General features: G+C 45.1%; 1 protein-coding gene across 9 annotated transcripts in view; it reads left to right on the forward strand.

Annotated features, from left to right (window-relative positions):
* The window catches only part of CUNH10orf90 (chromosome unknown C10orf90 homolog), a 232,846-nt gene that overhangs the window by 87,364 nt on the left and 119,542 nt on the right, over nt 1–25,940 (forward strand). The window contains exon 2 of one of the 9 annotated variants that reach the window (XM_052711893.1): nt 22,567–22,704. The exons of the other annotated variants lie outside the window; for them this stretch is intronic. Coding sequence (XP_052567853.1) covers nt 22,599–22,704 — 106 coding nt within the window. The 5' untranslated portion in view covers nt 22,567–22,598. The remainder of the gene's footprint in view (nt 1–22,566; nt 22,705–25,940) is intronic. 9 annotated transcript variants of the gene reach the window in all.

Raw genomic sequence — 25,940 nt, forward strand, 5'->3', positions numbered from 1 at the left:
TGAATCTTCAGTGACAACAACTCTGTGACTATGACCCAGACATTCTTGAAGCTTCTCCCCTCTTCTCTTCTCTTCCCCTTCTCCTCTTCTGTCCCCTTTCCCCTTTCTCCTCTCCCCTTCCCTCCTTCCCCTTCCGCTCCCTCCCTCACTCCTTTCCTCTCCATGCACTTTAATATAGCCCTTCCTGTTGAACTGTTTTGTGTCCTACATCACTGGGACTGAGGACATTGGGTTCTCTTCATTAGGCACCATGACTCAGAGATGCTTATATTGTTGTAGCTCATTGTACTGGCCACCTAGCTCATCTCTGTGATAAAATACCAGACAAAAGCAACTGGGAAAAGAAAGGGCTACTTTGGCTCACAGTTTGAGGACACAGTCTACCACAGTGGAGAAATGGTAGTAGGAACCAACTGGTCACATTGTATCCCTAGTCAGAAAGTAGAGAGAACACTGATGCTGAGTGGACTCTGGCCTTTATGCAGTCCAGGACCCCACCCCTGGCATGGTGTTAGCCATAGGTAGTGTAAGTCTTCCCACCTTAATTAACCCAATATGGAAACTTCCTCACTGACATGTTCAGAGGCTTGACCCACAGACAATTCTAGATCTTGTCAGGTTGACAATATTAACCATCACATTCATTGTGCTTCTTGCTAAGTGTGATTTACTTGTGTGGAACATATGGTTTACTGATGTTGTGTGCTGTCGTTGCTGAGCGTCTGAATGCTTTCCAGTTTGAGGTTATACTCAGTGGAGCCACTGTGGACATTCTCCTGCAGAGCAGATAAGCAGGAGTGACTTGCTGGGACTGAGGGAACCACACAGTTTGATAAACTGACTTGGCTGGCATACCAGCTCACCAGCACACTACTGAATGTCTGCATCTCTGTCAGCCCTTGGCATTTTCCCACTACTTTTGTATTAGCCATTCTGATGGTTCATGGTGGCTCCTCCTGGGGTTTTAATTATCCTTTCCCTGGTGATTAACAAGGATCAGCACATTCCCTTTTATTAGCCATTAGGATAGTCTCTTTTGAGAGAACTATGTTCAGCTTCATTAAAAAAAGATTGTTTGAGCCAGATATGAGCTGTATGATTATAATCTCAGTGCCCAGGAGGTAAAAATAGAAGAATCAAAAGTTCAAAACCAACCTCAGCTACAGAACAAATTTGAGGTCTGCCTGGGGTACATTTTTATTTCTAAAAATAAAAAAATAGGTATTAATCTTTTTCTTACTAACACATAGATGCTATCCATATATTCAGGTTACAAATTCTTTGCTGACTGTATGCATTGTAAACACTTTTCACATAGTATGGATTGCATTTTCATTTTTCTCAATGATATCTTTTTATTTGGAGTTATGGTGATATTTTATTTGTATTAAAATATTATTTGTATGTTAATAAATAAAGTTGCCCGGGGGTCAGAGCTATTAGCAAGCCATAGGAAAGCAGGGCAGTGGTAGCATACGCTTGTAATTCCAGCACTTGGTAGGCAGAGCTGGGTAAGTCTCTGTGTGTTCAGGGATACAGCCATTATTGGATACACATGCTTTTAATCTTAATACCAATCATGGAAAACCTGGAGGCCTATACAGACAGGCTGTGAGGAGGCGGTCATGTGGTTGGGTTTACAACCAATGAGAAGGCAGGACAGGAACTCTATATAAAGACTTTAACACAGGGATAGCTCTGGTTCGGAGAGGTAGGACCACCGCAGGAGGAAGGGTAAGGTTTTAGCTCTTAGCTCTGACCTCTTGGCTTTCTTCTTTGCATTGGTTCTGTGTTTATTATTTAATAAGAAGGTTGGATACATCTACATGGAGTTTTTAATTTGTAAACATGCAATTTACTAATTTTTTGCTGATAAAATATGAAAGAAAAATAAAGGAAAGGCAGGGAAATAAGGAAGGAAGGACAGAAGGAGGAATAAATAAAAACTCTCATTGCTTAACAATAACATATTTATATTGCAGAAGGCATGTTACTCTCATTCTTGCCTTGAACTTGGAGAGAAGTTTTTCATTGTTTTACTGTCCAGAATGAAATTTGTTATGGAAGCCACAACCATATTCCCTGCATTAAACCCCACTTCATATATCATTTTTTAAAAAATTCTATCATTCCTTTGGCTTTACTAATCTGTTTAATTTGTTTTCAATTTTTAAAGATTTATTTTATTCTTAGTTATGCATGTGTGTGTTATGTCTGTGTGTGGGTATGTGCACATGAGGCACATGCAGGTGCCCAAAGAGTCCAGAAGAGGGCATTGGATCCCCTGGAATTGGAGTTACAGGTGATTGTGAGTGTAATGTGGGTTCCAGGAAGTAAACTCAGGTCCTCTGCGAGAGCAGCAATCACTTTGAACACCTGGGCCACCCTCCCAGCCTCTACTTGTTTCTATTTTAAGGATGCTTCAAGCATTAATGAAATTTGCCTTTTATCTAACACAGGAGTTGGTGGCACATGCCTTTAATCCCAGCATTCAGGAGGCAGAGGCAGATCTCTGAGTTGAAGGCCAGCCTGTCCTACAGAGCGAGTTCTAGGACAGTCAAGGCTGTTACACAGAGAAACACTGTCCTGAAAATAAAATAAAATAAAATAAAATAAAATAAAATAAAATAAAATAAAATAAAATAAAATAAAATAAAATAAAATAAAATAAAATAAAATAAATAAAATAAAATAAAATAAAATAAAATAAAATAAAATAAAATAAAATAAAATAAAATAAAATAAAATAAAATAAAATAAAATAAAATAAAATAAAATAAAATAAAATAAAATAAAATAAAATAAAATAAAATAAAATAAAATAAAATAAAATAAAATAAAATAAAATAAAATAAAATAAAATAAAATAAAATAAAATAAAATAAAATAAAATAAAATAAAATAAAATAAAATAAAATAAAATAAAATAAAATAAAATAAAATAAAATAAAATAAAATAAAATAAAATAAAATAAAATAAAATAAAATAAAATAAAATAAAATAAAATAAAATAAAATAAAATAAAATACCAACAAAAAAAACAAAAAGGGCAAAACAAACAACAAACAAAACCTTCTGAACCTTTGAAGCACGATCCTAACCAGTCTTATTAAATAAAAACCCTGAGTCAGATATTAGGGTGAAAGCTGAAAGATCTGAGAAGCAGAGCAGCAGCAGCAGCAGCAGCAGCAGCAGCAGCAGCAGCAGCGGCCACCAGAGAGTTCTTAACTCTGTGAAATCTCAGATCTCAGACCAAATTGGGGGGACCGAGATCCTGTCCTGTCTCAACCTCCCTAGTGCTGGGATTGAAGGTGTGAGCAGCCACTGCCTGGCCTCCCTGGCTAACTAGTGGCCAGCTCTGCCCGCAGATCTCCAGGCAAGCTTTATTTGTCAGAACACAAACAAAATAACATACAACAGAATTTGGAGTCTTGCTTTGGAATTATTTTCTTATGAAGATTATAAAAATATACCCCCGGTGGTTCTTCTATTGTGTTAATTCTTGATCTCTAAGTCTTGGTTATTACAGTTTAATTAGGAACAAGGAAAAGAACACAGTTTTGCTGCCCCAGAGAGAGTTTCAATAAATCACCAATACAACTGAAGGGCCGGCCCTCCCAGCAGAGCTGGGCTGGGTTCATTTTCTTCTCCTCACCCATTCTGTCTGCATGAGGAGGAATTTGAACAAACATTCAAAACACAACCATTTATTAAGGTTAAAAATACGAGTTTAGAGACTTTGGAACCCGAACTAAGGTCAAACATGGGAATGTCTGATTTCATGTCTAGGAGCAGGTGGGGAACCATTGGAACTTCTGGTCTGTCTATAGGTTCCGTGCAGGGCAAGTTGCTCTCTGTCTCCCCATATAGGCAGGGCATTTGCACAACGTGGAGAAAGGCTCATCAAAAAGCACGCTAGGAATTCAGGGCTACAGAGATACTGTAGGGAGAAGATGCCACATTAGGACACACGGGGCTACAGAAACACTGTAGGGAGAAGATGCCGTGTTAGGACATCCCTCAGAAGATGGTTTGCTGGTTCTCTTTCCTTTGTAAGTACTCAGGCCCTGGCTGCCTGTACCATTGCCAGTGTGTGGTTTGTGTTTGGTGGCTAGAGGCCAGAGGTGGCTGGTCTGCTTTGGTGCAGTCCTAGGTTCCCGAGACATGCCATGCCTCTCTCATAGTGAGTTGCTGAGGAGTTGCAGAGGGGTCAGCCCAGGTGGGGGTCCTCCTAGGTCCCTCTTCCCAGCTCACTCTGGCTGTCCCCTGAGGGGAGCACTTTTCCTTTGAAGCTGGGAAGAGAAATGGATGCCTTAGTTAAGTAATTTGAATGGAATGCTAATGAAGAGAGGTGAGAAGCCTCTCACTCATTCATTATTCATATATTGCCTCCTGCCCCAGCCTCCTCCCAGGCATGGGACCTCCCAGCAGCTTCCTGGAGGCAGAACAGCAGGTGACTGTGGGTCCCTAGCACCTGCAGTTTCTGCTGCAGGACCAGCCTGGCTGCCTAGGTTCCAAACTAAGCTGTCCTAGGTAAGTGGAACCCCTGGCTCAGAGGCTGCCTTCCCTGGTCCGGGTGGTTCTTACCTACTCCCTGGTTTGGAAGTAGATCATGGAGCTCCCTGGTGGGTAAGAAGGCAGCATTCTTGTCTTTGAAAAGCAACCACTTGCACTCTTCAGGAAGGACTCTGCAGGGCAGTGGCTGAATGCTCCCAGTTCTGGCTGGCCCCCTCTTTCTGCTTGCGACTTCTCCAGGAGCAACGGGTGCCAAAGCCAACATTTATTTCCTTGGCAATCTTCTGCTGGTGAGTGCTTGCATTTTAGCAGAAGCGTAGAAAGCTGCGTGCCAAGGATGTAGTGTGCAGGAGGAAGGAATCAGAATGCATTGGAGGTCACCCCACTGCGGAGGGCCGCACTGAGAAATTGTGTTCTAGAAGAGATTCTATAAGGACTCGAATAGTTTCACTCATTTTTTTACCCCTCTTTTTAAATGAGATCACATTCATTGGAAAGACTCAGAGAAAGCCTGGAAGTATGACAAGGAGGTTAATGTAGCATTGGGGGGAAAAGCAGCCAAGGGTACTGACAGGGCTCTGCTGAGGACCCAGACAAGGGACTGAGTTACCAGATTTGCTTCTCCCAGGACCCTGGCATCTTTCTTGTCTCTCTTCTTTGCAGCAAAATAGCTTCGGTGAGTCTGTAAGACACAGTACCCTTGAGAGTGATTTGCAAGAGCTCAAAAACCCTTCCTGGGATTTCCCTGAGATAAATCTCATGAATATTAGTGCGCCATTCCCGTCTTCTGAAATTTGCTAAGAACCTTAGATAGTCTCTAAATTTTCCTAATTAAGTTTTAAAGTCACTTCTTTTATTGCTTAAAAATCACTAAGTGCTACATCATGGTACCATGAAATAAAGCCGTACTAACTGGGTAATAATGTATTAACTTCTTGGGGTCCATTTAAACGCGTTCATGTCCTGAAACTTAAAGAAACTGGCTCAGGATACTGAAGGAAAGCAGGGCAGTACCCAAGGTTCAGTGTGTGCCATGCGGTAGAGCTAGGGATCTCTCGCTGATTGGCAGCAACCATAATGAAGTGCCTGCCCTAAGGGGTTCCAGGCACTGCCGGCATCCAGTGTGCCGGGCAGGAGAATTAAAAAGAAGAACGATAACACAGCATCAACGAGATCTACTATAAAGTGGAAGAATGTGATTAGTATGGAGTGAGGCCAGGAGGGTACCACCAGCCCTCCTGGTGAGTTCCCAGCTTTATTTAATTTTTAAAGAGATATTTCTTTTAGATGCACACAGCTGCCTCTGGTTCTGAAGATTATAATATATCATTGACTATAGCCACCCATGCCATGGGCTGGGTCCCCAGCTAAAAAGAACCATCATGTTGCTTTTCTCCCTGCTCTTCTATTTTACTTTATTTTTAAAAGAAATCTTGGAGGTGATACATCCTTTATTTTTTCCCCCTCCCTGCAATGTTGAGGATAGAACACAGGGCCTTACGGATGCTTATTGGTGGTGTCCCCAGTCCCACGCTTGCTTCCTCTCTGGCTCAGAGAGGCTTCGGGAGTGGTAGGGTAGGTTCTAAATTGATTTCCTCTTGCTAAGGGTTGGTTTTAATGAGGCTAAGCACAAGAACCGCTTTCAGCGTGGTTTTGGTTGGCAGAGATCTTCCAGCACTCATTACCATCTGGCTATGTAGCTGCCCAGCAGGTTTTTCTGTGAGATCAGGTGACACACCTCTGTGAACTTCTCTTTCTTGTCATTTTCTCAGGATACACCCTTCTGTTTATTCATGACATCCCCTGCTTCTTGAGTTTTACTTCTACACATCTTTAAAACTGTTTTTGATCAGATGCCTCCTTGGTTTGTGCCTTATCCCATTGTTCTGTGACCTTTGCTTAGCTCGGACCAGGTCAGGGTATCCTCCTGTAAGAGTTGGGTACCAGATGAGCACATGCTCAGTACAAAGTCTGGCACAGGCTTGGGATGAGCTGTGCCTGGCAGGTCATGAGGAACAGTCTGTCTTGGCTGCTTTCCTCGGTGATGGCTGATTGGGAGGTTTGAATTGTGATGGAGGAAGCTGGCATCATGTGGGACCCCAGTAGGAGATGCCACTTTGGTCTCCTTGACTTTGAGCCCCAGAAAGCCACAAACCTGTGCCTAATCAACACAACTGTCTTTTGGCTATCTCTTTCCCCAGTAGTCATGCTTGGAATTAGAGGAGGTGTTCTTGTCCCCTCTGGCTCCACTACAGTTGTCAGGTTGTGTGTGTGTGTGTGTGTGTGTGTGTGTGTGTGTGTGTGTGTGTGTGTGTGTGTGTGTGTGAGATGTGGGTACAGGTAAGCCCTCAAGTATCATTCCTCAGAGGCCATCTACCTTGTTTTCTGGACAGGATCTCTCATTGGTGCCTTGGACTTGACCATACAGTTAGATTGGTTGGTTGACGGATCCATAGATCTACTTGTCTCCATCTCCCCAGCTCTCATTCCTGACTTTGTACATGGGTGCTGCAGCTCAAATCCAGGTCTTCTTCCTTAGACATCAAGAGATTTATAGTCTGAGCCATCTCTCCTACTGCCAGGCCTTCTTCATGCCCTTCTTGCAAAGCCCGAGTGAGTGAAATACCATCATACTAAAACCACTCATGCCCCAGGCAATCCCCACCCACCCATCATGGCTCTGTTCCCTCCTTTTCCTCTATGCCCAGCCTCTCACTTCTTCAACTTCCTCATCTTAACTCTTCATCCCTATGTACTTTCTCATCTCTTACCTGGGTAGATGGACTTGTCTCTTGTTGTGAAATAAGCCACTAAGAAGGGCTGAGTCCCTTGTTTTCCCAACTCTCAGTTTCCAAACACTCCTCTTCCCCTCTGTTTCTTGTCCTTCTTTCCTCCAAAGGTAGAATTCTAAGAACCTGATGGCCTGGTATACATGCCCTTTAATTGGTGGCCAAGCCTGTGAGCATGATGGGATACTAGCTATTGCGATAGTAAGATGAGTCATTGGTCAGAGTGAACTTAACCAGAAGGTGCCTCATCTGGTGGGCCTAGCCTAGCTGGGTGAACCCTGGGAAGGTCCAGAGACTCTTAGTGTGAGGGATTCTGTGTGCTGAGTCACATGGCGAGGACTTGAGAGGCAACACTGACCCACAGTAAGACAACAGGGGCCCTCAATCTTATATTCAAAAGGAATTTAATGCTTCCTATTAACTCTCTGAATGAGCCTCTAAGCCTTGGAGTCTAAGGGGCCTCAAACTGCAGATGAAAGGCATCTCCAGCTGACAGCTTTTCCAGCTTTGCAGAACCTTGAGGTTGAGTCTTGTCTTCTGCCCTGAAGAACAGAGCAATCATCAGCTATTACGAGCTTAGGTTAAGGTGGCGGTTGGCTGTGGTACAGTCGCAGAGAATGTTGCAGGCTACAAGTAGGCCTTCTCTTGCTAGAGAGATTGGCAGCAAGTGGATTGATGTGTGGATTTTAATGCATATAAATTCAAGCTTGGTCTGGAGTCTTACTCCTAAACTTATCATTGAGTCAACACAAAGGGGTCTTGATTTTAATATTTAAGTGCATGCCTCAGGGAAGGTGAGGTGAACAAAGGGCGCTGAGCAGACATGCTGCTGAGGAGCAAGGAGGAGGTTGCTATGGTTTCAATCAGCCACTGTCTCCAGACTGCTGAAGGCAAACTCTTTCCTTTCTGATAGAGGCAAGCACTAGGGAAGCACGTGATCCCAGGAACATGGAAGTCCACTAAAGTAGAGTTAAAGGTAAGGGTTGGTGGTAGTGAGTAGAACCTGCGTGTTCTGCCTACCAATGATCCCTTTTCTTGCAGCAGCCCGGGACAGGGAGCATGGAGGGGGGCGCGGGGGGGGGGAGGGTGCCTCCATGTTGTTTTAGAGAGACAAATGGAACATGGGCTCTGATTTCCAACTCTGTCACTTGACATTTGTGTGGTATGGTGACAATTTGTCAAGCTTGGTGAGCATGGCTGTTTTATATCATAATTTTTCTCATTCCTTATTTTGGTTTACTACTGACACATTCTGTGACCTTAAAAAGTCATTTGGAGGACCACAATTTCTTTGTAAGAAAGGAAGAATGCATTTACCCCAGATGGACAGGGTTGCAACAGTAAGCCTGGCATACAAATGTGAATGACACTTTACTCTGCCCAGACAAGATTGTGGTTCCTGAAGGTTAAGTTATCAGCTCCTTGACTATTGGCATGCACAGAGGCTGGCATCCTGAAGAGCTTTGTCCCTATGGCTGCTTCATGGTAGATTACCCTTGTTGACTTTTAGGGTTCACCATAAGGATCCAGGTCAAGGTTATCCCCCCAAGAGTGGCTTGCTGTGCTCACTCAAGTCTGGTGAGCAGCTGCCTGTAAGGGTCACCAAGCTTACTGAAACCAAATGCTCAGCCAGGAAAGAAGAGCACTGGTGACACTTTGTCTTTTGTCTTTTCCAAATGTCTTTAGAGCCTACAGCCCACGGAGGCCATGGGTCAGATGTCCTGCTGTGTCCCCACAGCCCATTGAGCAAGTAGCTGTCTAGGAGGTGGTTCTTAAGCAGAGCAAGTTTAAGACTTTTGTGATAAACTGGTGGCCCAGGGACATGTGGAGACTACTGGCATCTAGTGGGTAGAGCCTAGGGATAGTGTTAAAGTTCTCATCTCAGCTGCTCAGAGAATGCACTGAGACCATATGTCCACAGGACTGAGTTTGGGAGACCTGTCACCAGGTTGGTCCCTGGGAAGTGTCAGTTAAAGAATAAACAATGTTTTCTTTCAGCCTTAGCAGTCAACCTTTCTGGTCTAAGGACCAAATAAGCAAAGCCTGGATGCGGGATGAGCTGAGCTATGTTCCATCTGTGTGGAGTTCACAGATTGCTCAGCAGCATCCCAGCAGGGTATTCACTCATCACAGTCACTGATTCGGACTGGGATCCATGCCATGTGCTGGCCGACATGTTTCCATGTGGATAATCTCATGTAATCCCCATGGCAGCATCTAAGGAGGAAACTGCAATTGTGCTGGGGAGAGGAAAATGACTTCCTTCTGCCCTTCTGGCTTCTTTGGCTGGGCTACAAATTGAATTGGCAAAAGACAGATGAACAAGAGAAAAACCAGTTTTAATTACATGCATACACATGGGAGTCAGATGACCGAAGTGTCTCTAAGCCTCATGAGGGCATAGAGCTCGAGCTTCTGAGGGGCGATGGAGACCAGCTGTGAGGAGGGAGAAGGAAGGCGCATAGGGAAGGAAACTGTTCTTGTTATGCAGATAAAGTCTCCCAGCATCTGCTGGTCACAGTTACCCCCAAAACATCTCCTCTCTGGTATCTAGACTTTTGCTACTGCACAGAGTCCTCAGGTTTTCTTTACAGAGAAAATTTTTGTTTTCAACAAAGAGTCAGCCTTTCAAAGTCATGCCTGAGCTTGTGCTTGAGATTTTTTTTTTTTTTTTTTTTTTTTTTTGGTTTTTCGAGACAGGGTTTCTCTGTGTAGCTTTGCGCCTTTCCTGGGACTCACTTGGTAGCCCAGGCTGGCCTCGAACTCACAGAGATCCGCCTGGCTCTGCCTCCCGAGTGCTGGGATTAAAGGCGTGCGCCACCACCGCCCGGCCATGCTTGAGATTTTTGTCACTTGAGATTTCCTGAAGTTTCTTTTGGGGTGGTATGTTCTGGTCCCCCACAGCTGTGTTTTGAGAGGAATGTGTCCTGAGACCCAATACCTGTCTCTCTGTTACAGATAGAAGAACAGTTTCATGTGGCCAGACTCTCACTCCAGTACACATCTGGACTTATATTTGGCCATTTGCATGCCCTGGTGAGACCTAGTAAAACCACAGCAGGGCTCCCCTCATAGAATGAGTTTCTGTTTCACTGACCTTGTAGCAGAAGCTGGAGTTTTGGGCCTTTCTGTCACATGTCAGTAAGCACTCTGGGGTGGTTGCTCTGGCTTGGGATGCTTGCATTTCCTGTGTTATAAGCTCTCCACTGTGGCCAGTGTCTAGCTGCCAGTCTGACGCCTTTGAGCACAGACGTGGGAAGCTTCTAAAAGCTGGGCTGTTGGGCTCTGGCAGGCTTCACTGTGTGATGGGAGCACCTCTTGGGTGTGCTATGGGCACTCAGTGTCTGCTGTAACAGTGCCATCTCTAACACTGCAGACAATGTCCATGGAAACTGACTGGCTCTGTAATCCCAGGAAAAGGATAGAACCACAGATAGAACCACTGAATGTTTTATACACATGGCTCTGTGCCCATTGAAGGCAAGGCAATCTGCACACCAGAAAGGACACTTTGTGCTACTGTGGAGAGCATAATAGCCTCGAGCAGAACTAGACACTTCTCTCTGGTGTGTCTGAGACTATCGTATCTCAGTCTTTATGCAGACAGCAGCTTTCTGTCATTGCTTTGGGAGTTAGGAGGCTCCATTCCCCACAGATCCTAGGGTCTTAGTAGAGGACAACTGTACATGGCATTAGTTATGAGTGAAATGTTGACCCTTGCACAGGGTCCCAGCCTGTGGACTTTACTTACACACTGGCTATGAGTGTGTGTGTGTGTGGGGGGGGTAGGGCAGGGTGGGCAAAGCTGGCCAGGCAAACCCATGTGGATCTAAGAAGCTGCCAGATGCTAGTGTGAGCAGGCAGACAGAGGAGGGATGCTGGCTAGCCCATCAGGGTTCCTCTAGGTGATCCCCACAAAATCCCATGGATCAATGCTGGCCATCAGCTGCTGAGCAGATAGCTTCCTCTGGGCAGCCTGGCCTGCTGGGCCAGAGGCAGCAGAAGCAGTCAGCACCTCTCCCAGAGGGTGGCCTGACCATCTCTTCAGCAGCTGCCAAGCATTAGTATTGGGGTGGAGGCCGTGGCAGGTGGCGGGGACTGCCTGTTTGTTGATCAGTAGAACTTACAGGACATGGCTTTCACCTCCCCAGCTCAGCTCCCAGTGCTGGGGATTCTTCCTCACTCAACTTTCAAATTTGCGCCTCTGATTTCTTCATGGAGCACTTCTAACAGCAGGTGTTGATGGGTGCTTAGCAGGCCACCTGAGGTGGGGGAAGGAGGGCAGAGCTGGCTGGCTCCAGCACCCACACATCTGTGCCTGCTGCTCCACTGGCCTCCCTGCCTGCCTTTGGCTCTGTATGGACCATGGATGCTGCTTTTTCTGAGAGGCCCTTGTTTAAACCACAGCTGTGGCTCCATGAGGTGACATCCTTGGTCATATCCAAGCCTCACTGGGCTGCTGACATATTGTGGCTCCCCTGGCACAGAGAACAAAATATCCCTTCCTCATTGTCAGCCAGGCTACCAAAATTCCACATTTCCACAACCCGATTCTGGGAGCGAATTTTAATGAATTCGCCTGAAACTTGTGCAGCAGTGATAAAATGTAATTGAGTGCAATTTCACTCCCACACCCGCCTCTGAGCTGCAGAACCCCAGCCAGCTCTCCGGTAGGCAATTTCATCACCATGGAGTTGCTGTGTCCTAAGGTATGTGAGCCTTGTGCAGGCTTGAATGAAATGTGAGGTGAATTTTCATCAGGACATTACAAGAGGAGGCAGGCAGCACCACCATTAAGATTAATTAGAGGGTGAGCGCTCTCACTTGGGAGCAGCGACAGTCCTGTGCACTTCTCACAGATGTGTTCTCCCAGACCATCCCTGGATTATTTTTCCAGCTGTTCTGGTACTCTACAGTACACATGTAGATTCTTCTTCTTCTTCTTCTTTTTTTAATCCACTCTGTTCTTGACTTTATCAGAAAAGTTGAAAAGCGATTTCTGGTCTATCATGAACACATCTTTGCCCAAGGCCAGGTAAAAGTCCGTGACAGGAAGTGGGCACTCTATACTGCTCTTGTCTGGTATTTCCCATGTGGACTGAGTTCATCACAGGTGACTTGAGGGATGTCTGAGACCTGCCTATACAGTTCTAGGAAACCAAACTGCTGCCTGATGTGTGAGGCCTCTAGGGTAAGAACGTCTTCTACATATTTACGTGTTTTGGAGAAGAACGAGAAACCTAAACTTACGTGGCCTATGAAAATTAGATCAAATTTACATCTCAATGTAGAGTAATAAAATTGAGAGAAATTTAACCATGGTTACCCAATGTGTCCCCCAGATTCATAGCTACTTTTATATGTTGCTAATGAGCCACACCCACCTACTTGCATACTACCCACACACTTGCACACTACCCACTTACTTGTATAATACCCACCAGCTATGTTCACAATTTACATACCACCCTAAAGCCACACCCATTATTTATATATCACCCCAACCAAGTTCACCTGTTTACATACTTCTCACAAACCACACCTACTTATTTATATATTGTCCTACCCCCTTTCCTGTCACTTTGGAACAGTTGAATCCTTGCTATAGAGACAGGATGACCCACAACGGCAGTGGTGTTTATTCTCTGACCCTTTGAGACAGTATTTACTTCCAGCCCCTGATAGAGAAGCACACTGTCTCTATGGGGGTGGCTTTGGTCCCTGGGCCAGTCCAGAAAAGCCTCCTATTGAGTGCAAAGGTATGTTTTTTAGTGATGATTGTGAATTAGATCCCTCTGGTTTGGGATTTGTACCCTCGGGGGGCATTGATGGCCCCTGGGAGTCAGGCGGGACCAGGGAGCAAGGTTTGCTGTGGGAGAGAGCCTCATGGCTGTGGGCCTCCAGCCACGCACCAAGTGTGGTGGCAGCTTATTATTTGCTGTTTGTCACTGTGCTTTGAATGTTCAGCATAGTGAAAAAATAGTTTGCCAATGAGGTAAAGCGGAAAATTAATTTCAGTTTCCCCCATTCCAAGTAAAATGCTGCAACCAGACAATGAAGCCTCCAGTCCCTAGGATGTCTTCACCTTTAGTGGAATCTTCCCCATGTAAAAATCAGGGAAGGCACACTTATTTAATTTTAAAAATAATATTTTCTGGGCAGTGGGAACCATATAGCAAAAAGGGAAATAGTCTCTTTGCTATGCGGCTTTGCCCTAAGAACAAACTGAAGATGGGAGCCATGGGGTGACTATACAGGCATTTGGGCACCGACTTTGAAGAGCAAATAGTGTACATTGAAAACCTGAATCTTCATACAGTACAGCCTCTACAGCTGGCAGGCATGGGGGGAAATAAGAAAAGGACTCAGACTTAATTAAAACAGTTTTGTTTTTTTTTTTTCAGTTCTGGCAATTGAATCCAGGGCCTTACTTATGCTAGGCAAGTGCTCTCTGCCACTGAGCCATCCCCAGGAAGGCCCAGGACTCTACAAGGCCAAATGCTGTGCCTTTCTCCAAGGTGCCTCATTTTACACTCCCTATTATAAATAATGAGCTGTAGCTTGCTCCTGAGGGTCTGATTCTAGTAGAATTCCCACCAAGCATCATGAGCTTGACTAATGTTAGCAAGTGCTTAGAAATACATCCCTGACTCTCTTACTGAGAAGAACAGCTCTGGGTAAAGGCATATAAAATGTCCTGAGTTGGCCTGCTAGAGTGGATCTCCCTAAAATGTACTCCCTTAGTATAGTGATGTTGGTCTACAGTGCCTAGAGGGATGTGTTGGGGTATGAGGAGGAATGTCAAGGATGGATCTTGGCCAACCTCACTGATGAGTCCTCATTCATAAGTGACTATACTAGTTGCCATGAGAGCAGGCTGCTGAGAGGCAAGACAACACCCTATGATTTTGCTAGCAGCATAGGTCTGCTCCCTTCATCCTCTGTCAAGAGTTGAAGCATCACCATGCCCTTACCTGCACCATACCCCAGGATGACCCAACCTCAGACCATGAGCACAAGTCAGCCTCTTTTCTTCACACATTTCTTAGATGTGGATATTCTGTGACAACAACAGAAAACAAATCAAAATAGTATCCCCTAAGGACAAGGAAAATTTGTTGGTTATTTGGTTTGGATTTTTTCTTTTTTTGTAGTTTTTTATTTGCTGTTGGTGGTGTTTTTGTGTATGGTATATGCATATATGCATATATGCCCATATGTGTGCATGAGTATACTTATGCATGTGTGGAGGCCAGAGGTTGACATTAAATGTCTTCCTCAATCTCTTCCCTGCCTATTAAAAAACAAAACAAACAAACAACAACAAAAACAGGATCTTTCACTGAACTTGGATCTTGCTGCTTTGGCTAGACTTATTGGCCAGTGAGGCACCAGACCCACTTGTCTGTATCCCCTACTGGTAGGGTTCCATATACACGTCACCATGCCTGGGTTTTATATGGGTACTGGGGATCTGAACTCATGCTTCCATAGAACATACTTTTCCTGCTGAGGCATCTCTGCAGCCCATGGTCTGATTTTTAAGGCACCAGTAGCTGCTTAGGCACAGCAGAGATGCTCTGGTATCCCTGGTTCCATCTTAGATCATTTTATCCACACAAACCAGTAGCAGCAATTGTGAGAGGCTCTGACTGTCCCTGGGGCAGCAGGCAGGAGAGGAAGAAGGTTAGGGAGGGTAAGCACAGCCCCGCAACCATGCTGAAGTAGTGGCTTTTCCAGCTGCTTTGAGACCTGTGCTCAGTGGCAGCTTGAGCAGCACAGTAAGAGGCATGGTGTGAGCACTTGACCTTTGGTTGACTGAGAAGTGATGGATGGGGAAGAGTGAATGCCATCTACAGAAAGGAAACCAAGTGGCTGTAGAAGTGAGACGCCATTCCTGCTTAAATACCAGAGGCTGAAAGATTCTGTAACAGAGAGCGTCATTGTCCTCAGGTGCCCAGTGGTAAGCTCAAGAAGCTCCAGTGGGTAATTCCAAACCCACAATCACACAGATGGCCTTGGTAGGTTACAAAATAAAACATGAAGACACGAGCAGGGGAAAGGGGCTTGTGGGGCAGGGGTTTGGCAGGGTGGGAGTGCAGAGAAATTCAAATGCATTTTATACCTGTCTGAAAGTGTGAAGGAAGAATGTTTAACAAACAAAAGGAAGCTTGCTGGGACCTGATGGGACAAACCTCGTGGGGATCCTGTGAGGAGGCTGGTTCTAATGAGGATTCAGGAAATATGGGAGATTTCACCAATGCCTATCTTAAAAATTCCAGAGAGCATTTAGTCAGGAGTGACCCTGCCAGTGTGAGCAATGGGAGGGTGAGGCAGTGAACTGTGGGGAGACGGTGGCTATACACAGCTCTTATAAAGTGTTATCCTCTGAGCCAGACTGCTGCCATGACCATCTGTGTCTATTTTTGAGGGTCTATCATGATGGGGCCTGTAGGCTGTTGACATTCCCTACTAGAAGGAGTGGGTGGGGAGGGTCATTGGACCTTTTCCAGCATCTGGCTACTCCTCTCAGCCATTGCATGCAGTGGCCAGATGAGACTTTTTTTCTTCAAGAAAAGCAAATACAGAGATCCACAACCAAGCACCAGGTCAAGCTCTGGGAGTCCAGTCAAAGGGAGGGAAGAGGGATTCTATGAGCAAGGGGCATCAAGATCATGATGGACAAATCCACAGAGACAACTGAACCAAGCTCATAGGAACTCATGAACTTTAGACCTTAGAACCTGCATGGGACCAGACTAGACCCTCTGCATAAGGGAGACAGTTGTGTAGCTGGGTCTGTTTGAGGGGCCCCTGGCAGTATGATAAGGATCGATTCCTGGTGCATGAACTGGCTTTCTGGATCCCATTACCTATGGCGGAACACTTTGCTCACCCTTGCTGCAGGGGTGGAGGGACTTGGTCCTGCCTCAACTGAATGTACCAGGCTTTGCTGTCCCCCCATGGGAGGGGATGAGGGTGGGTTGGGGGGAGGGTAGGTGGGAGTGGGGTGAGTAGGAGGAGGGATGAGAAAAAGATCTGTGGTTGGTATATAAAATGAATTTAAAAAGTTTTAAATTATAAAAAGAAAATTTTCTATATAAATTGCTAAGTATGGGTATTCTAGCTCAAAGGGATGAACTTCAGTGATGTGGAAAAGCCATGTATTCCAAGTTCCATTTTCTTAGTAATTCACATAATGAGATCAAGGCCCTTCAGAATCTCTGGTGGCACATTGCCCTCATATTCTCCAGGTGGCCTGATGAAGTTCACACACATTTTCCCATCACAGTCAGGGGTAAAATGAACTGGGTCCTAGGGACATGGGGTGTATGAGCATAGCTGGGTATTGGAGACATGGGGTATATGAGCGTAGCTGGATCCTGGGGACATGGAGTGTATGAGCACAGCTGAGTCCTGGGGTCACAGGGTATATGAGCACAGCTGGGTCCTGGGGACATGGGGTATATGAGCACAGCTGGGTCCTGGGGACATGGGGTATATGAGCACAGCTGGGTCCTGGGGACATGGGGTGTATGAACACAGCTGGGTCCTGGGGTCCTGGGGTGTACGAATAGCCCTTCTCATTGGTTGTCCATCTTGTGGAAAGAATATATCAGGTGAATACCAGCTCATGGGCAGATGGCATGCAAAAGACACATGTGATGCTGAGGGTCATGCAGCAGGCCCCTACCCCCAGTTCAGATAGGGTATTATTTTTATCAATGTTATCAAATACCAGACAAAGTGATTTAAAGATTTATATTGGTTCAGAGTTGGAGGGGATTGCCAATTATTATAGGGGAAAGGCATGGTGGCAGGCACGTCTATGGTGTCAGGATGTATGACTGGGAAGCAGAGAAAAGGAGAATGGCAGCATTCATGTAGCTTTCTCCTCTTCCCTTTTAACTCAGTCCAGGACCACAGTCAATGGAAAGTGCCGCCTACATTCAGGATGGATCTTCCCTCCCCAGTCTTCTCTAAAAACACCCTTAAAGTTACATCCAAGGGTGTGTCTCCTAGGTGATTCTGAATCCACTGAACTTCACAATGAAGATTAGCTATTGTCTTAGTTAGAGTTTATATTACTGTGAAGAAACACCATGACCACGGCAACTCTTATAAAGGAAAACATTTAATCGAAGTGGCTTATAGTTCAGAGGTTTAGTCCATTATCATCATGGCGGAAAGCATGGCAGCATGCAGGCAGACATGGTGCTGGAGAAGGAGCTGAGAGTTCTATACTTGACTCACAGGCAACAGGAAGTGGTCTGAGACACTGGGCATGGCTTGAGCATATATGAGACCTCAAAGCCTGCCTCTACAATGACACACTTCCCCCAAGGCCATACCTTCTCCAACAAAGCCACACATCATAATAGTTCCACTCCCTTTGGGGGCCACTTCCTTTCAAACCACCACAGCTGTCTTGTATGGAAAAGGCTCAGGAAATGCCTGCTAAGGATACTTGGAGGATCTTGAGGGGTCAGTAGCTATCACTGGCTGAGCTGGGGAGGGAGGGAAGGAGAGGGAAGAACATATAGAAGAATTGTGTGTGGCCAGAACATGTGGCCAGGGTGTAGGGTTTCACAGTTCTTTAGGGCAGAAGTCTCAGGGGATATACCTGACCACGTAGGCAGAGATAGGATCACAAAGTATCTTATATGACATGTTTTGGGGATTGGATTTCACCTTGAAGGCGGTGAGAGACACAGGAGGATTTTAGGAGTGGGGGGAGGGGGTGATAAGATTCATGTTTCTGACTTAGAAAGATGTTCTCCCATTGAGACTGGAGGCTGGTAAGGTAGGAAATACAAGTGTGAGGCCATGGTAGCCTGGCCTGGGATATTTGTAGTTGAGATGAATGAAGATGGACTTGAACCACAAGAAGGCAAGGAGACAGCTGGTAGGTGCATTCCTACAATGCATTGAAGAGGGGTGGACTTCTGATGTTAGCATGAGGTTGAGGAGGGATGCCAGATGCCCGGAGACAGCTGAGAGGGGATGCTGATGTGACCTGTTAGTCTTGGTTTGACACAGGGATTTGCTGTATACTTCAGGCTGGCCTCAGCCTCCTGAGTGCTGAGATTACACATATGAGCCACATTACCTGGTCATGTTTTTGTTTTGTTTTCTTGCGGTGCTGGGGATTGAACCTAGGATCTGTGTGTACTAGGCAGGATGTTACCACTAAGCTACATCCCAGTCCCTCCCAAGATTCTTTAAAACAAACAAACAAACAAACAAAACCTATATATGTATGTATATATGTTGGGAGGTCAGAGGATAACTCTCAGGAGTGGTTTCTCTCCTCCCACCATATGGGTCTTGGGGGTTGAATTTAGGTCATCAGAAGTGGCAGCAATCACCTTTATCCACAGAGCCATCTCACCAGCCCCCTCCCAAGTTTCAACACTAGGAGGGGTGGAAGGTGGAGAGGCAGCTTGTGTGCCTGACGGCCTTCCTCCCCAAACACCTGTCTTATATAGGAAATCTGGAAACTGGAGAGAGAGAGAGAGAGAGAGAGAGAGAGAGAGAGAGAGAGAGAGAGAGAGAAGAAACAGAAAGAGGTTTCCTGAGTAGTGGAAAGGAATCGACTGCAGCTCCAAGTGTTAGCCTGGGTGAATCTCAGAACACTGAGCATCGAAAGGGAAGTCTAATGGGATTCAATAGAATAACACTATTGCTAGTCATTAATAACAGGTGAGGTGATGCCTGGTATTGCTCAGAGCTTCACACATGGTAGGACCATGGGAAGCATAAACATGAATTCAGGATGGGGTTCGCTGGGGGAGGATATAACTAGGGAAAGGATCAGGTGTTAATACTTTGATAACATCTTTTTCTCAGTCTAGGGGGTGCCTCTACACTTTCCTATGCATTATACTCCCATATGTCTTAAATATTGCATGATTTTATTTTATTTTATACTGGAGATCCCACCCAGGGCCTCCTGTGTACCAGGCAAGCCTTCCATCCTCAGCATCCTTTTTTGCTTCTCATTATGAGACAGGATCTACTAAGTTGCCCAGGGTAGGCTTGAATCTATTTTGTAGCCCAGACAGGCTTTGAACTCTCCATCTCCTCTCTGTCTCAGCATCCTGAGTTGCCGGAATTACAGGTCTCCATCACCAACCTCGAAGTTCTCAGAACAGTTTCACCACCTGAGATGATCATCTGAACGTATTTCCTAGAAGCAGCCCTATTGTCTCTGTAGAGCCCCCATAGAGGCCCCAGGTGTAATAGTACTGCCTGCTACTTGGGTTCAGAGCTGTAGGTCTCCCTCAGGTTATTTGGGGGGTCACAGTGGGGTGTGTAGAGATGCTCATGAGCTCTCGTCCTCCCTGTTCCTTCTGTTCCTCCAAGGAATAGACTGAGTTGCCATTAGTGACTGAGACTCCTGACTGCAACCCTCTGGCAATGAACTTGAAGAACATCCCTCCCCTAAAGGGTTATTTGTTCTCTTTCCCAGAAGCCTGGTCCTCCAGCTAGCAATAGGCTGCTGGCGCGTTATGGCTGTGCTCTGCTGGAGTTCCACAGACTGGCTCATAAATTGAATTTCATTTTCAGAACTGGGATGAAATGAGGAAATAATTTCACATTCTATACATTTATTGAAATTATATCAAAATAAGCAATGAAGGAAAATTTCTCTTGGTAATATAATTTCAAGGATCATTTCTTGAGTTTGCAGCTAGGAAAGCGTCCACAAATGTCCAGGTTTGATAAGCACGGGGAGGAACCGTCTGTCTGGGCTCTATTTTGAACTTGAAGGGGATAGACAGCATCACACAATGGTTCCCTTTGTGGAATCTCACCTCAGTGTTACCCCTGCCCAACCCCCCTTTTAAGTTATAGTGTGGGCGTGTGTGTGTGTGTGTGTGTGTGTGTGTGTGTGTGTGTGTGTGTGTGTGTATGCGCACACGCGCGCCTTGCGTGTGCACGCCCATGCCCACACTCATGTGTGCACCATTGCACACATTTGGAGGTCAGAGGACAACCTGTAGAAGTTTCTTTTCTCCTTCTATCATGAAAACCTGGGGCCCTGGGGAGCATCTGCCTTTACCCACTGAGCTAGCTAGACCACTGTTCCCCCTTAGCTTTCTTTTAAATAACATACAAAGCCATTGGTAAATCCACCTTCCCAGTTCCCCAATTCTTTCTCTTCCCCTCTCCCTCCCTCTCTTGGTTTTTTCTTCATTTGTCTGTTTTGCCTTTTTTTTTTTTTTTTAGACAGCCTCACTCTGTAGCCCAGGTTGGCCTTGATTTCACAGCACTCCTCTTCCCTCAGCCCCCAAATGCCAGAATTCCGGCATGTGTCGCTGTGCCTGGTTTCCCAGTCCATTTTTCTGTCCTGGATCTGGTGCTCAGATCCCACTACACTTGGGGTTTTTTAATACTCTCCCTGCTCTCTCTACTCCCCCATCCCTACATCAAGCTCCATCCATTCATTTTGTAAATAGGCAAAGTCAACTCGAAGTCCAATTATGATTGAGTGAGAGATGAAGCCCTGAGGAGTCAGGTGGGACCAACTCCCTTGCTGTCCCAGCCTTCCCTGTTTAATTGGGTCTAAGGTGAAATCCTTCCCAGTAATACACATGTGGCACATATCAGCAGAAGCTGCTCCTTTTGTGGGCATCACATTCAGATTGCCTTTCCTGGAGTCATGAGATGTTCAGGGGAGGCTTTCAAACATGTTAAACATTCTCAAGGGAGGCGAGTGCCTAGGTTGTCCCAGGCTCTCAGTTATCTGCCATTTTCATGCCTTCCTTCCCGTTTGGTGCTGGCCTGACTGTGCCACACATTCTGTGGAATATCTAATGCAGGTATCATCAGCGGGAGAAGCCGTTTGAAATAAAAGTGTCTTTGGCTTTCACACACGTTTTCTGAGACAAAAGGGAAAGCAGAAGTTATTTTTAGCTTAGAAAGTATTGTGTTGTCTCTGCAGTGTTCCTGGGGGAAATTGGTAGTGGGGAATGTGCTAGAAGAGGAATCCATCATTGTGACGACAAAATTAACAGAAACGATAGATCGCTAACTTTCCCTGTGATCACTGCATGTCTTACATAGCACTTAATGGATTTCTGTTATGTTTAATGAGATATAGCAATGTGTGCGATGTGTATGCAAATGTGCATATACATGCATGTACACACCCCCATAGTAACCACCAAGATCAAGAGTGAAAATGCACAGTGATCTCTGCCCCTTCATGTCCTTTCCGGGGCTATATTACTCACCAAGGTCGCCCTGTTCTTTTTTCTATGACACTACATTACCTTTTTCCCTTGAACTTGATGGAACCAAAATAATGTAACATGTACTCTGGCGTCTGATTTTGTTTGCTTTACACAATGTCCAAGGTTTAACTTTGTTGTAGTATGGTTCCATGTTCTAGTGTTCTTTTTCATGAAATATAATATTCTATTGCATGAGTCTCTGTCTAATATAGTCTATATCTATATCTAATTCTTATCCATCTCTATCTATCTATCTATCTATCTATCTATCTTTCTATCTATCTATCTATCTATCTATCTAAATCCATCCAGCCATCCATCCATCACCCCCTGATATTTCTCTCTTCTGCAGTTGGTCAGTATTCGGCTTATTTCCACAGTTTGGATGTGATGAACAAAGCTACCACAAGCATTCCTGAGTGCATCTTCTGTAGACATGTTAATCCACTTCTCTTGGATACATACCTGCAAGTGAGATGGCTGATTCTAGGGTAGGCGCAGGGCCTTGCTGTGTGGATAAGGTCTGGCTGTTTCCCAAAGTGGCTGTCTTACTTCTCAGTGGCAGCACTGGTGAGCTGGAGTTGCCCTCATCCTCTCTAAACCTGGACACTGTCCAATACTTTAATCTGAGCTCTTCTGCTCTGTTTCTCTGCTCTAGTTACACAGGTGACTGGCAGTGCTCAGCATCTGTTCCTCTGCTTGCTAGATATCTCTCCGAAACCTTTAGCCAGGCTTTAACGCTGTGTCCTTTGCTTATTTATTCTCAGGCATTCTTAAGATATTCATGGCTAAAGATATATGTATTATGGATACCCTTTCTCCATCTATGGCTTGAATTTTCCTTTCTTAATGGTGCCTTGTGATGAATATGGTTTTGATTTTTTCTGAAGTCCAATTTATCTTTTAAAGTCCAAGCTTTCTTTTGTATTCTTTGAAAGAAATCTATACTAGCCCCAAAGTGATGACAATATTCTCCTTTGTTTTCTTCGGGAAGTATTAGTGTCTGACCTTTCTTCTGCAGGTCCATCACATATCTGGAATTGATTGGTGTTGATGGTGCAAGGCAAGGTCAAGGTTTCTTCCCACCTCCCAGGCAGATGTCCATTTGACCCACAACAATTGATTGAAAATATCTCCTCCTATTCAGTGCACTTTGATGGTATGCTAAGAGTCTTATGTGTTTTGTTATTTAATTCTCACAGCAACTTTAAAATACAGGTATTAGTTCTGGCAAGATGATTCAGTGGGTAAAGGCATTTGCTGCTGAGTCTGATGCTTTGATCAATCCCTGAGACACAGAAGTAGAAGGAGAGAACCGACTCCTGAAAGTTGCCCTCTGACTTCCACATGTGTAGCACAGCTTGTGTGTGCCCCCTGCAAATGAATGGATGAGGAGTGAACAAATAATTTAATTAAAATATAGACACTGAATTTATCTCTGTCATATGCACAAGGAAAGAGAGGCTTAGAGAGACTGAGGAAGGTATCCTGATGGTACAGTAGGAACTTCAAGTCTTCCTCCTTCATTCCTGGTCTCTGTTCAGAGACACTGCTGCCACGCTTCTTGTCAAGCTGTGAGTGGTGTGACCAGCAGAGAGGAAAAGGCTAATGGACGGCATCTTCAGACTGCAGGGCAATGGGATGGCTTTGCATTCCTGAGAATTGTCTTACCAGCCAGAGTTTCCTACTTTGGCTCACTCTGGCCTCAGATCAAATCAGACCCAGTCTCTGTCCCCCTCCCCCCACTCCCCCCTCCACTCCTCCCTTTCTCCCTTCCTTCCTCCCTCCTTCTATCTTTCTCTCTTAGTTTTGAGAGAGAGAGAGAGAGAGAGAGAGAGAGAGAGAGAGAGAGAGAGAGAGAGAGAGAGAGAGAAGAGAGCGAGATAACTTACGAGTGTGTGCCCCGAAGAAGAGCCATCACTGGGTTTAACAGCTTAGCAGGTGTAGCTGGGCTCCACCTCTGCGGAGAGATGCTAGGATGACTTCCTAGAGCTCCTCTGCTGCCAGCAAGATGCTCCTGACTGATCATGCTCATTTCTGCCGTGGTGGTTGCTCAAATGTGGTGGTCATAAGGAGACGTCAGGCCATTATGGAGCAAAGGCAAATGTGGATCCCGGTATTGCTACACCCAGTAACCCTGACTACCTGGGCATAACAAAGGCAAACTCTCCACAAATCTAATGAATATTTGAGGATCAGTTGTGTGGTTCTAGGCACTGGAAAAAATAGCAGTGTGTTAAAGAGATGGAGACCATTGCAGTCAAGGATCTCCCGGACAAAGGAACATCTCTAAGAGTTCTTCCAAGCAGGTAGACCTGAAGCTCTACACACAAGTAACATTATATGAACTGAACAGGTTATATTTAGGGATATATGTATATACCTATATGTGTGCAATAACAGTGAAAAAAGAGGCCATGGATCGGGAGATCAGGGAGGGTATGTGGGAGGGTTTGGAGGAAAGGGAGAAATGTAATTATATGATAATCTCAAAAATAAAATCAACCGACTTTAAAAACCCACTTTGCTTGCCCCAGAGGTCTCCACTACCAAGGGCAGTGACAACTTAGTTCATCTCAACTCTAGCCACAGGTAGTCTTAGAGACCTTTAGCTACTTCTAGTATATTACCTCTGCTCTAACTCTAGACTGGAAAGCAAAACGGGGCAGCTGGAAGCGCCTTGGAAAGGGACTGTGTCTTTCTTGCTCTAGCAAACAAACTCAGATTCCAGCATTGCTATCTCTGGTTGTAGCAATACATGGACATGTAGCTGTCTTCCTTCCTATTCTGCAGACCTTTTCAAGTTCATATGCAGCAAGACTACATGGCTCTCCTTAGTAATAAGGAAGTCAGGCTAGGACTTATTCCTGTGTGGTGATTAATTTTAACCCTCAACTTTCCACAACCTGGAATCACCTGGGAGAGAGTCCCAATGAAGCATTGCCTAGATCAGGTTGGCCTGATCGAGCATGTCTTTGGGGATAGTCTTGATTGACTTAACTTCTGTGGGCAGACCCGGACTGAAAGTGAGCATGCCCTGGTTTGGGAGGCCTGGACTGTGTAAAAGCAGAGACACTAGCTGAGAACTAAGCTTGCCCACATTTACTCCCTCGGCTCTTGGCTGTGTGTGTGTGTGTGTGTGTGTGTGTGACTAGCTGCCTTGACTTCCCTGCAATAGTGGACTCTAATCTGGAATCAAAGACAAATTAACCTCTTCCTCCCCTAAGCTGCTTGTCATCAGGGTGTTTTATTACAGTAACAGAAAGAAAGTTAGGATACCCTGTGAACTGCTCCCTACTGTGCCTCTCTCTTTGAGACATTATATAAATGATGTCAAGTGCAATTGGTAGCTTCAGACATGAACTTGGAATAATTCTACTAGGTGTCAGAATCATTTGCTTTCTTTGGTTTACTGAGATACAGTCGATTTCATTTAACAGAGTCATTTTCATTCTATTTACTAATTCTTCGTTTTTCAGCCTGAAAATTTGTTTTCGCTCTTGTATTTCCCATACGATACTTTATACCATGAACTCAGTCCAGCACACATCTCTGAGACAGCTAGCATGTAAAAGAATGTTCCTAGAGGAAGAGCAGGTGAACAGAGCCTAGTACATTGCTTAAGGAACTCCCAGTCCTGTACTAAGGAACTTAAATCCCACCATCCATGGTACCAAGTGAGGTAGACAGAGTCCACACGGAGGTGATGGTAACAGTTACTTGTTACTAAGCATTTGTTATTCTTCAGGCCTCCATGCACATTTTGCAAACATTCTCTCTAACCTTGGGATTTTTTTTAAGTAGATTTATTTATTCCTCCTTTGCAAGAGATAACAGCATACTCTACATTTTACATCTGGTATATAAAGAGCAAAAGACTTAAGCCCCCAAACACCCAGTCCTAAGGCTGACTCACATTCCATCTTCCAACCTCCCCCGATGCCTTCAGGAAAAAGCAAAGGGGAAAGGCACATTGATCCTGGTTGAAGGATAGTAGTGGCATTGGAACTGGTTTTAATTAAACTGTTAAAACATTTAAGACCAGTTCAGGCTCACTGCAATTTTAAGAACTGATGCACAAAGACCCCTTGTACTGTTTATTCTGCTTACCACCACTCCCTTGCCACAATCCTAACATCTTACAGAGAGACAGTTCAGTCTCACAACCTGCATATGGCCATGGGTAGTCAGGGCAGAAGATTCCCCTCTGAGCTAGCACCCCCTGCTGTTGACCTTATAAATTCATGCAGGGCAGACCCCCCCCCCGCCCCACCCCCCCCCACCCCCACTTCTCTTGTTCCTATGTCCCTAATCCCAGACAAGCACCCATCTCTTTCCCATGTAAAGAACATTAGAAGGGTGAAATCACAGAGCCCATGGCCTCTGGGAGTGACT

This window comes from Peromyscus californicus, unplaced genomic scaffold, assembly GCF_007827085.1.
Source record: "Peromyscus californicus insignis strain IS unplaced genomic scaffold, ASM782708v3 Scaffold_4__1_contigs__length_199733344, whole genome shotgun sequence".
NCBI classification, from domain to species: Eukaryota; Metazoa; Chordata; class Mammalia; order Rodentia; family Cricetidae; genus Peromyscus; species Peromyscus californicus.